Below are 13736 nucleotides of genomic sequence, written 5' to 3'. Positions count from 1 at the left end.
AGGACTATGCAGAGATTGATTGTTTTCGATAAATATTTGTGCATATTAATCACCTAATTTGCATAATTAGTTAATTTTCAGCTTTTCCACGGGTATCTCAAGTACTAATCATCGCATTTCAATGAAACTTGGTACATAGATCCTTTAGGACTATGCAGAGACCTGATTAGTTTTAGGGTAAATAATTGTGCATATTAATTACCTAATTTGCATAATTAATTTTCAGCTTTTCTACTGATATCTAAAGTACTAATCATCACATTTCAATGAATCTAGAATTATGCAGACCCAATTAGTTTCCGGTAAATATTTGTGCATATTAATCACCTAATTTGCATAATTAACCAACTTTCACACTGATATCTCAGGTACTATACATCACATATCAATGAATGTACATGGATGCTGTAGGACAATAGACAGACCTGAATAATTGTGGGTTAAAATCTGTACATATTAATTACCTAATTTGCATAATTAACCAATTTTAAGCTTTCACACTGATATCTAAAGTACTGTAAAAACTCCAAAATTTCGACCGGTTTTAAATAATTGGTGTTAGAAATGTGACGTGTTTTTAGAGTCAAAATTAAGGTGCATTTTCGGACGGTCGAATTTTTCAGAATAGAAATCAGCAAAAAAAAATGGGGATGATAGACAGTGTGCTTCATTAGTTTTTAAAAAATGTAATGTCCGTCAATTGACGTAAACTTCCTCATGTTTCACGGTAAAAGCAAAGGTCGTGGCCGAGTTGTAACTCAAAATCTAAACAAAGTCATCAATCAGTGAGTATTATGACAAGCAAAACAAAACATCAAGACGCGGAGAAGGGGTCAGCACAAAACTAATAGGTCAAAAGACAAAGCTGTCTCGCACTACCTAGGAAAACTTGCGAATGTTCGAAGTACAGGTACCCATTGGACAAAAGATACATGGAAGTTTAGCAATCGATCTCCCCGACCCAGTGCAATGTATCCGGTTAGAATCAAAGCTCACGTGTCCCTTATTTGAGGGACCAAATTCTGCCGTAAATTCGCCCTTGGATTAAAAAATAAAATGGGATTTAAGAAAATAAAATGGGACTTTTAAGATGTATTTTGGCGTCATTTTTCGGACATTTCAATCAATCCTGCCGGCTAAAATAGAGTAAGTTTTACCGTAGTCATTGACGTCTGTCTATTCAAGAGTACACGTGTATGATTTTTATCGTGACTAGCGTGAGCGGGTAAGCTTCCTTTCGAGAATGAGCTGTTATCACTGTGAACAATGTTAAATTATTCTTCAGATGACCAGTTTATTTTTTAAAAACAACTAATTTTTTTATTTAAAAAAAATCATGCCGTTTTCGCATCAAAATCCAAGCCAAAATATCGTACTACAACATCAATCTCTTCCGCATTGCGTTCAATAACATTAACATATTTAAATAAGCTATGGTAATTTGAACACGTTGGCATCATCCAGCTTTTTGATTGGTTAATTAGCGATTTGACCTATTTGAATTAAGAGAACATGGCGGATATCCTACAGCATCAAACGTTTATACGAGACCGGAATCATTCGCTTACGATGAAACTAAGTTGACTTTTATTTGTATTTCATAACCATTCAACAAATTTATTTTGTGTACATTATTATAATCACTACTGAGTACAGTAATAATCAACAATTCAGAAACGCAGCATGCCGAGGTTTTTGTGTTCGTTTTTATTTGAAACTTCGTTTATTTAGAATATATTTTCGTTACCAATAAAATAAAAATCTCTCAGTCAATCAGAAACCCGGATTCATGCCTTTGAGGAAGGTCCCGTTTGAACGCTCACATCGTTTTTTTTTCGTTTGGGGGAAAACTAAAACTGGTCGCAATTTTCGAATAAGAATGAGTCGTCAATTTTTAGTGGAGTCGAAAATTTGTAGGTAAATAAAACACCGAAACCCGGCAAATAAATAGGCGGCCGAATTTTTAGAGGGGTCGAAATTTTGGAGTTTTCACGGTACTAATTATTCCATTTCAAGGAAACCTAGTACAAAGATGCTCTAGGACAATGTACAAACCTAAATAGTTTGGGGTAAAAATCTGTTCATATTAATTCCCTAATAAGCATAATAATTCATAATTTTTTGGTTCTAATCACATTTCAATTAAACTTGGAGACATAGATTTTCTGTTACATTGCGCAGACCTCATTAGTTTTACACTCAAATCTGGTCATATTAATTTTCTGATTTGCATAATTACTTTTCAGCTAAGTAATTTCGAATTATATTTAATGTGTCTCCAATACTCTCAGCACATGGGAGTTCTTTCTAAGCTTTCTTTGATTTGTTTTATTATTAATGTATCGTGATAATGCCCAGTTAGCTAGCCAGGCTTGCCCAGCTGTGGAATTAGAATAGACAGCATGCATTCTCATTGCTAATTAATATTCTTTTGTTCGTGCTTGTGCAAGACGACCGTCATTTTATTGTTTCGTATGTTTCGGTTTATTTAATTTACGTTCTCACTGCAGTTCTGAGCGGGCCTCGAATCCAATCCTTTGTCAAGCTAATTTTGTTTTACCCCGATTGCTCGTTTGTGTGTCACGCAACGACGTTGGTTGTTGAGTGGTGTTCATTTTTCTAACTGCTTTAATGTCCCGATGAGTTAAATGGGAAAGCCAAAACGATTGCTATGGTTCCGGTGAGTTTTTATCTAGTACGATTCGAACTCTTGGCGTTTGTCGCGCCCGGATTTGGCGGGAGGCGCGCTAGGCGCAAACCCGTTCAGCCTGCAAAAAAAAAATGACAAACCCGGCTCACCGGAAGTCCGCGGACGTGGCCGCACCCAACCCTTAACGAATTTCTTGATCCACCAGAGTTTGTAATAGGCGGTTTTTAATTTCCCATGTTTGGTACGCCGTAATATGGACCACTTCCCCCATTTTATGAGTGTTGAATGATGTGTTTCTCGCGCGTCACGCCATGAATGAGTTTCAACCACACGGCCATGTTTCAACAATTTGAAACTAAAATCGACGTCATTGTAATTAATCGTCAAACACTATGACTATATGTCTCGTCAGTCATTCGGTGCACTTATATACATAATGAACAGACTGAAATGCCTAAAATCAATTCCAAATTTATTTAATAAAACCTGAAGTATAACGTTATTACCTATGTAACGGCTCTTGCCGAAATCCCTACAATACTATTAATATTGTGCATTTCCTCAGGTACGACGTAGGATCATTTTCACCTAACAGCAGTGAACAGAAATCAACTCGCTTACTCGCATCCAGGAACAGTTAAACCACAATTGTTTGCAGACAATGGCACAAAACAGTACTCAAACCCACATAGTGGCTGTCACGTCAAAAATATGAAAGTTTCAGTCTAACAGTATGTGGCATTTGAAAACAAGTCAAAGGAATATGTTATACTATGTAATATATCCAACAGCTGTTATTAGACTTCATTTAAATACCAGATAACGAACAATCAGTGATCATGATTTTCGTAATGGCATCAACTGTGTTTCGCTGGTCCCGGCGTCCCTTGCGAATGGCAAGCAGGATGCAGGTGTGCAGTAATCGCCATATTTTTCCACCCGACCGGGATTCCGGTCCAAAGGCACGTGTCCAAGTGACGTAATATGAAAACATTCTAATATTCGCTTTCCATAAATAAGTCTTCATTACTGCAATAACGCCCTGCCCATACAGTCTGCCAGTAAGGACTTAATATTTTGCAATGATTCTGTCATTTCTCGCTGTTTCTGTACAAATTGATAACAGAAGAAACAGTTTTTTATTCCCCGAACTTTCGAAAGTAAAAGGAAACCCCTAAACGCCCGCGAGCGTAAGCGCTGACATAAGGTAACCAAGGGATATAGAACAATCAACGAGAAAGTGATAGACCAATCATAATGCTGGAACCATGACTAGTTACCGGCCTCTTGTGGATTGGTGCGCCATGACACTTAAGGCGCCAGCCAACGCCTGTGTCCAAAAATGAACAAAAATATACTGTCTCCATAGAGAGTCAAATATGCAATACGCAATAGAAGACGCGATTTTGAGTGAGTGAGTTGTGATATATATATATATTGGAAATTTCAAAAACATTGCATACATGAAGCAGGTATATGAATACTAAATTTCTAGGATCTGTTTTTTTTTCTGCAATTAATAGTAAACCTAGATAAATAAACGCCATGGTCTGTCATCTTTAATTTAATTTGGGTGCAACTATTATCTTATTGGGGGGGGAGCACAGGTGGAGTACACCCTCATTAAAAAAAATGCTTCGATAAATACGAGTCTAAATTACAGCGAAAGCTATTTTTCGAAGGACCACTACATGCATTTTATACTGAAAATTTTAACACAACAGCAATTAAAATAGATTGCTGCATTATAAGCATCACATCCCTGTCAATTCAATGAAATAATTCCAAATAAAGAGGATTTCCTCAAATTACAGCTAAAATTTGTCTTCATTTACGATATTAAAACTGATATAAATAAATAGTGTGCAATATATTCATTTTTTGCTGCTAGTAGTAGATGTTAGTAAGGAAAGTGGTGAACCATTAGATACTCAGGGCGATGGCAGAAAAACACATAGTTTTGCGTCAGTGTGTATTCATTCGATAACGAAGGCAATTATCAGTTACAATATAAGCCCACACAGCGGTCATTCAATTTCATAGACAACAATTTTGGTGGTATGAGCTATATATTCCTGTTATGATCCGTGGTACATCGTGGCCATTCCAGGATGTAAACTCGTTCCTACAATTAAATAAATACCACATTAGTATATTAGGCCCATTTTATATGATATTTCAATCGTATGCATGCGACGCAAAACTTAATATATTGCCAAATATTTTGATTTCAATTATTTCCATGGGATAACAAATTTAGTATTTTTTGGCAAATTTTTAATTCATTATCAGTATCAGTGTGTTTAAATTTCCGTGAATTAACATTATAGCATTTTTCGTCTGTCAAATAACGGCCAAATAAATACGTGGAATCATTAATTACTAAGGACCTGGCGTATAACTGGAAATTACTTTAAATAAACAAATGTCCAATTCGGGAACAGAATAATAGTATATTTGGTTATTGATGAAATAGTAGGGCGCCACCAGACGGCTTAGCAAGTGCGTCGTGTTTCTCTCACGAAGTTGTCGCTGATTGTGCACAAAGGAAGCTGCTCATCTCGCCATTGGATGCCGGCACATCGTATGTGTGGTGTTTACAAAGGACATGGAGATGAACTGTGGTACATCGTGACCAATAATAAAATGATTGGTTGTCCAACTGTGGGCGTGTCCTTTTTTCTGTGCTAAACATGCAACACTAAAGTCCCGCCACTTATTTTTCATGGTTGTTCGACCATAGTCCTCTGCACCAGTATCGCGAGTTCTAAGTTTGGTTTACTATGTTGGTCGCTCAACACCATATTCCCCGCCTCCTTTTCGGTACCGACGCCCAACTCGGCGTCCTGGGGAGGAAATCTACTCACCACGCCACGCCACTTCGATACCTCTCCTTCCCGGAAACATGCTTTCCAATACGAGACTGAAATCTCTATAAGTTCGGCCATTTAAAATCATATTCTGGACAAGATTTTTATCAATTAAATGGTCGGCTTCCATTGCTGCTGCGAATCATTCAGAAAATGGCAGCGCAAAAATTGCGCAAATTCATTTTACCGGCACTTTACAGCGGTTTTCACGCAGACACCAGTTAATTCCGTCGTTACACAATGGCTGAAGAAATTTCACATCGACCAGACACGCCTCAAAACAGATGACGAGATTTGACAGGATCGGCCAATGCGCATGCGTCTAAAACAGCTGGTACTAATATCCTAATATTCTAATTTCCTAATAACTTATTTTGCACTCGTACAATCCAAAATACATATTTGATTAGGTTGGTTGGCCGTCAAGTACCATCCTATGGCACCAAATTCACATATCACCAACACGATAGTACAGAGTTATGTTAACATCGAATCAAAATATGACTAATATACTAAATGTTTATTTAATTAATTGTAAGTATGAGATTACATTGTGAAATGGCCATGATGTACCACGGATCCTGTTATACATACGTGTACAATTATTATTAAAATACAGTGATGTAATGAAAATGTTGCATTTAGTGTGAACATTGTTATATTAAAGCCAGTGAGTCAAACAGTCAGAAGTAGAATTGTTTAGTCTAGAAATCATGGTCTTTACGTGAACTGTGGATAAAAACAGTACCCAGTAATGATAGCTGTAAGCTCTCTCTCTAAAAGAATCCCATTCCATCGAATCTCTGACGTCACCGAGCATTCCATACTATTGTCAAAGATCCGGTTTTACAAAACGAAGTTAATATATGTCTAAAATAGCTGATGGCAATGCGTCGTGTGGCCTGAAATATCCATTACATTTTCCCAAGGCCGTACACTAAACTGTAGGATACGAAGAATTAGATACATCACACAATAGCATCCAGAGCAACAAAGCGTACGTCCCAATAAAACGTTCGTGTTAACTAACATCTTGGGGTCTGTCCGAGGCTATTAAAGTATAGTGAACGTGCAATGAGGGGGTATAATGACATACACAAATCTATCTTGGGCATCTGATGTGCGTGTTTACTATGTCATACATACACCGCGGCACGAGATGTGCGGGTCTACTGTGGGTATAATGGCGTACATAGTTCTGTCTCAGTCCTCTCAGTGACTCTGACTCAGAAAAGCACTTTTGAATCTTAGCACTGCTTAACCGTGGGATTAGAGAAATCCATACATTGATCAAATAAATAATAAGAGTTAAAATTCGAAGATCAACATGTAAATATGCTTGAAACTTGAACAGGACATTTTCAGAAAATGGTCTGTATTTAACAACATCGACGATTCTGTATACAAACAATTTTAATAAAAAAAAATGATTGAAACACACCCATAAGTGAAAGCCTCAGAAACCGAGCCCAAACAAGCACCTGTATCATGGTATTATCATATATGAAAATATTTCTGGCATATTCAAACAGTTAATTTATTATTAGTCCGTATGTATTTATTCAAAATAGTATGTATGCGTGCGTATGAAAATATACACACGCATACATACACGCGTACATATATATGTGTAAATATCGGACGATTGTTTATCTGCGAGACGAGCAGCCTGCAACCGATAATATGCGGTGTCTATATTGTATGTTCGTTGTCTTGACACTAGCCGATATTAGTAAGGTAAGTGGTGATGCATTAGAATTGATTACACGGAATGGGTATTGTATCACTTTGCCAAACCAGGGGCTTAAATATATTTGGTGACAATTTTATGTTTAATGTTTACTGAAAATGATTATTTTTTTAAAAAATTTACAGCTGTGCATTGCTGCAGCTCCTGAACCGGTAGCATTTTGGCCACTAAATAGCGAGTATGGTTTAGCTGATGTATCGGGGAATGGCAACGACGGTACAGCAACAGGCTCATCGTTGGACGCGGATGCGTACGGTAGATGTACTGGAGCATATGAGTTCAGTGGTAACAAAAACTCCTACATAGAATTCCCGAACAACGGTGCTTACGATACTGAATATTCACTTACTATGATGGCGTGGGTATATCCAACTGGAGTCGATGGTCCTATCTTCAACTACGATAACGATGGTTGGGGCGCCCACTTATGGCAAACCGCAGGACCTAACGAGTTTGTACGGTTCGTGAGACGAGATCGGTCGTTTACCGATTCTTTGACTGTCGAGCTTAGTATGAATCAATGGAACTTGTTCGCCGCTACGTACGATTACAACACTGGTATGGCACGGCTTTATTTGGATGGTGTCCTGAAGACGAGTTTGGACATTGGGGTAACAACATTAGCAACTGACTACAAAGCACGTATGGGAGCACGTATAGGCGATGGTAGATATTTCTCAGGCATGATAACGTGTATGCAAGTGTACAATGTAGCGTTGACTCTCTCCGAAATTGCAGCTGCCAGCAAAGACCAACACTGTGGAGATTTCACAGGTAAAAATTATCTCATTATTGGTAATAGCTCTTTAGCATGCGTACATTGTGTTTTATACTGTACTGAACATTATTTTATCAGCGACAGTCCTTGTGGGACTTGAAATGAATCAAGAACATGTCGATGTCTGTGACTTAGATATATAGTATATAACTAGTTACATTGTTTTTATTCGCTCAATTACTAATTTTAATTTATGGGTGTAAAGTTGGATATATTATGAATAGTATTGACCAATGATTGAATAGTGCATTGTCAGTGGAAAATCCCTAAATTTGAATCCCGAATAGATGGTTATTAGACATTATAACTAAATTATAATGCGTATCAGTTTGGAATATACTCGTATCAAAGCGTGTTGAAACTCGAACGCGTGTGCTGATTGTAACGATTTAAAGCGGCAGAGTCGTCACTTGCGCATGCGTCAGATGGCCATAGCGTGTCATTATTTACAAACAAGCGTCCACGCATGAGTCTATCATAACTAGCATTCATACTTCAGTAACAAATCTTTATCAGAGATACCTTCTTGTTATACGGACGCTTGAACAAACAAGTTTGCACAGACAAGGACGTCTAGATACATATGATGTTATATCATTTATACATACACTTCAATAATCTTACACCGACATCGAACTGGGACTGTGTCATACGCAACGTAATATTACCGTAATTGGTATAGTACACGTGTGATGGTTCAAATACCAAAATGGCAACAGTAACAGAAAGACTTCCCTGGCGGCGATGATAAAACACGAACACAGAGCCAACAGATGAGGTTTCAACTGGTACTGGTATTATTATACTCTGCAAACATCAAGTACAATAACGCGGTAAAACTCCAAACCTCCAATAACTAGATACTTAAACTCCAATACAATTCAACAAGATCTCCGATCTGATCTCAGTGCTGAACAACTCCCCTATATATACCCACACTGTCTATAAATAGACCATTACATCAGCATACATAATGAGTCTGGAATTTACTATAAATTTCTAGAATGTTCCATTACCTTCTATTGCCTCCTACAGTGTTCTATTACCTATTCAACCAGTTTCTAAAAAAATCTAGAATATTCCACCCAGACACAGTACGGTTCTAGAACATTCTCAGTGACACGGAAGTGGTAAATAAGTCGTATGCGACAGACTGTGTCATTTTTTATTCACCATTGCAATACCTTGCGTGTATCTTTTTGTTTTCAATGTGAGAAGATATTATATTTGTAAATATTGGAACCAAGTTGATTCTTAGTAGACAGATACGGTCGTATCTGTTGCTTTACGTATTTATTGTACCAACACATTGCGTGGACTCTTGACTAGGTATCGCCTTATCATATTATACTTACTGGTCTATTGGGTGTTTAAGTCATAGGTATAACGAATTGTTTGTATCACGTGATATTTTTGTTTAAATACATCATAAATATTCGACATGTAGTCGTTCTCGTTTGTAGTTTTGAATAATACCGTATGTTTGCAGACGAGCGTGAGCTCTTGCAGTCGCCTTAATTAAAAAGGCTGGACATGACCCACCTGTAGCGTAAATGATGTAATATCCCATGCGCCTAAAACCCGCGAATCCTCCATTGTAATTTACTCAGTTAATATTACACACAAATACTAAATAAAGTGGACAAAACGATTGAAAATCAGAAATGAAAAAGGACCAAGTCGACCGTGAAAATGGGGGTAAAACGGCGGCGCAATCCTGTATACTTTTGACAGTACCCCGTATTCTGGGCTCGTACAAGACATACACAATTCGAATACTTATTTCGAAGCCTAATCATACAGTAAATTGCCAGGAACGCAACTGTTAATAGATTATACCACAAGTTACTCACCAGCAATACTAGTAATTGTAACTTAGCATACGTTTCATTACAATATTTTTATTTTACTAATTGCTATTTTATCTTTTATATCAGAGACACTCCCTGACCCGGTAGCGTTTTGGCCACTAAATAGCGAGTATGGTTTAGCTGATGTATCGGGGAATGGCAACGACGGTACAGCAACAGGCTCCTCAATAGACGCGGATGCGTACGGTAGATGTTCTGGAGCATATGAGTTCAGTGGTAACAAAAACTCCTACATAGAATTCCCGAACAACGGTGCTTACGATACTGAATATTCACTTACTATGATGGCGTGGGTATATCCAACTGGAGTCGATGGTCCTATCTTCAACTATGATAACGATGGCTGGGGCGCCCACTTATGGCAAACCGACGGATCTGGCGCACCTGATGAGTTTGTACGGTTCGTGAGACGAGATCGGTCGTTTACCGATCATTTGATTGTCGAGCTTAATATGAATAAATGGAACTTGTTCGCCGCTACGTACGATTACAACACTGGTATGGCACGGCTTTATTTGGATGGTGTCCTGAAGACGAGTTTGGACATTGGGGTAACAACATTAGCAACTGACTACGAAGCACGTATGGGAGCACGTATAGGCGATGGTAGATATTTCTCAGGCATGATAACGTGTATGCAAGTGTACGATGTAGCGTTGACTGAATTCGAAATTAAAGCTGCCAGCAAACACGAATACTGTGGAGGTTGCAAAGGTGGGAATTATTTAATTATTGCTAATATATTTTTAACATATTGTGTCATATGGCTAATAAGAGGTAATTTTCCCTATGTATATCTTAACAAAATGATTTATCACAGCAATAAAATCATTATTTCTAATCGGTCGGCAACACATTAGTTTCCCGAGTAGTTCAGAAACACCTTGTATTTAAAAAACAATCTATGATATACCATGCCGAAATGGTGAAATGTTTACAAGCGTTGTTATCTAGTGGATTAAAAAATAATAGGAAGTACTTACAATAAAATTATGCAAGTACAATCCACAAGAACAAAACAAAAACTGACAGCACAATGCATTATTAAATCATTAAATATATAGTTTATTAATATAAATATATATATATTTCAGCGTAAATATTAGTTCGCATAAAAAACAATAATTCAAACTGCACATGTATAAGCCATAAAAAGCCAATCCCACTGCATATTTACCTACTGGGAGTTTGGAATTTGTGGTGCAGCACGTCAATCCGATGATAAAGATAAAAACACAACGTTTTTTGTGTTTATTTCGATCAACTATAATGATAATAGACAATGCAACATTTTGTCGGGTATATATAATTAAGAAACTACACGAATCTTATTCATGTATCAGTGATGCTCATTTCAATTCTCATTTCAGGTGCTAACTGTTAATGGAGGTAGTAGACTCGTGGAATATAATCATGACTAATTGTTGAAATAGATTCAAAGAACGACAAGGCACTTCTATGTGTTCAGTTACTGTCAATGGTGAATTATGGTGATGGGCATCTGAATAATAAATACAAGTAATGCATATCATATAGCGGCGTCATAGCATCATTATTTGTTTATTAAGAACGTAATATAGACGAGAGAATGTATTTTTAGTATTCTTGTTTGATAGAATATAGATTGGCAAATACATTGGTTTATGATTTATGATGAACTGAAGACTCTGTTTTTGTGGCACACTTATGAATATTCATTTGATGAAAAAAACGTCGTTCTCTCATACCATGTGGACTGGTTGTTTCACTGCACATGCGCTTTAGTGACTGTCCGACGGTTGCGTGTCTAGCAAAAGCAAATCCTAATACTTGACCTACAGTATGCAGTGTCGAACAACAATATTCAAAATACTGTATGTTTTTGTCCATATTGTTTCTTTAAAATGTGTTTTAATGTAATAATTGTGTTGCAACATACGTTTAAGTCCAATTTGCGACGGAGGTTATGTTTTTATGGAAAACAACACGAGATATAGAGGTGTTGTAAGGACGTTGTAGTAGCTACGTATACACTGGCTGATTTAATGTTCTAGGCAAGGTTGACATAATTAGCCAATCAAATGATCGTTGTCAATTTCCAACATATGGTGGCACTAAACATTCAGACATTTACGATTCACTACTCAAATATATTAACCCTGTCAGTAACACACTAAAAATTTGGCCCAGCTGCTTTTAAGTTTGCAGTTGTGAATTATGTCCACCATTTTTAATCAAAATAATTTCTCATTATTGTTTAATTTCGAACACATGTTGACACTGAGCACTCAGAATCCATGACCACATCTATTTCAAATTTACGGCGACTACATTGCTTAAAATAACTCCGCCCACTCAACAACACGCTTGAACTCACAGACAGCTGCTCTAAAATAACTTGGCAAATGCAGGAAAACACGGTCGCTGTTTAGGTAGTCGAGTTGTCAATCATTTTACCAATATATATTGGTACAATATATATATATTATTGTCAAATAATTTAAAATCACCATTTGTATGAAGAGTTCGACACATTTCTTTTGATTGAATTTGATTTACGATGCTATTACCATTGCTTGGTCTATTTCCACGTTCGACTATTGTAAACGATTAAAGCGGAAGAGTCATCGACTGCGCATGCGTCATATAACCATAGCGTGTCATGTTCACAAAAAAAAGCGTCTACCCGTGAGCCTTTGTGTTTTAGCGTGTGTTATTGTCGCTTGGGACTCAATTGCTGCGCGTGCGCAGTTGACGACCCTCCCGCTTTGAACTATTCCTGCCTATGTTTCATAAATAGCCCGACTCGTATCTTTGAAACACATGTTTATACAAGTCTTGGGCTCCCTGAGTTACCCTAGTTGCTTACCAACCAAACTCACCAGGGGCGGGGGTACGAATCTATGTGGATCCGGTCAGCAGAAATACGCACTTACCTCACTATACAGCCTCAGTTCTGTATGGCACATGATGATGATGTGTATTGTAGACATGCATAGTTACCTTTGAAAGTTCACAAACGTCTCATAATATATTGCACTGGCGGTGCTATTGGACCAGGAGGTAATGGGAACTGCTACATTAGTTCTAAATTCACTGGTGACGATATCTCTATGGGCTCTATGTACGTAACTAGCAGTTGCATTTTGTTCACAAACCTAGGTGGTCTTAGAAGCCAGTAACTCTTCCAACGTATAAAATCATGCCCTTATATTGAATGGTTAGCTACGATGCCTTATAAGAAAAATTAACTGTTTCGATTGACGTTCTTTTAATGTTATAAACCAATTACGTGTTTCGAAATACGTAAATACAAAATAAGTGTTTGTTTACGTCGTCTTAGTTATCCAACTGACTCAAATGTCTCACTCCCTGAATCGAAACCGAAAGCCGTGTACCTGGACCATTGTGTGAAGTACAGACGAGCTGCTAACTATACACGTCCCTGCACGACAACACGTACGACCGGATAAAAGTCTCATCCGCCACAAAAAAAAATATACAATCAAATACGCACTTATGTGGTGGGTGGTGGTGTGGTTACAGTAGTGGGAAAATACTAAGCATGCTTTGATGAGAAATCAGTATTGACTTAGGGTTTAACTAAAGTATGGTGGCTAAACCGAGCCAACAGACACACTGTTATTGAAGTAATAAGAGCCGGGATGTACAAACTAAACCATACCGAAGACGAACTTACAACAGTCAAGCTGAGACCAAAGACCAGGCGGCAGCGCAAACAGTTTTCTGATTGAAAATAGATATCCCCTTGTAAACTACACCACTGTCTACACTTTCATCATCTGAGTTTTTCAATAAAGCAGTTAGAAACGTAAAT

At 37.5% G+C, this 13736-nt stretch overlaps 1 protein-coding gene across 1 annotated transcript; it reads left to right on the top strand.

The window, feature by feature from the left end:
• The first annotated feature begins 7152 nt into the window (after positions 1-7152).
• LOC100372272 (uncharacterized) lies at positions 7153-11452 on the top strand. The gene is made up of 4 exons (XM_085499146.1): positions 7153-7257; positions 7396-8044; positions 9986-10633; positions 11290-11452. The coding sequence occupies exons 1-4, from the start codon at positions 7204-7206 to the stop codon at positions 11301-11303; spliced, it is 1365 nt and encodes a 454-aa protein (XP_085355272.1). The 5' UTR covers positions 7153-7203; the 3' UTR covers positions 11304-11452.
• Positions 11453-13736: the final 2284 nt, after the last annotated feature.

The sequence above is a fragment of the Saccoglossus kowalevskii genome, chromosome 5 (assembly GCF_978046115.1).
Source record: "Saccoglossus kowalevskii chromosome 5, keSacKowa6.1, whole genome shotgun sequence".
Classification (NCBI taxonomy): domain Eukaryota; kingdom Metazoa; phylum Hemichordata; class Enteropneusta; family Harrimaniidae; genus Saccoglossus; species Saccoglossus kowalevskii.
The sequence above is the reverse complement of the archived record's forward strand: the minus strand, read 5'-3'. Positions and strand labels throughout refer to the sequence as shown.

Coding starts and splice junctions, on each gene's coding strand:
- LOC100372272 (XM_085499146.1), top strand. CDS start 7,204: ATGCGGTGTCTATATTGTATGTTCGTTGTCTTGACACTAGCCGATATT. Junction 7,258..7,395: donor CACTAGCCGATATTAGTAAG/GTAAGTGGTGAT, acceptor AAAAATTTACAG/CTGTGCATTGCTGCAGCTCC. Junction 8,045..9,985: donor ACACTGTGGAGATTTCACAG/GTAAAAATTATC, acceptor CTTTTATATCAG/AGACACTCCCTGACCCGGTA.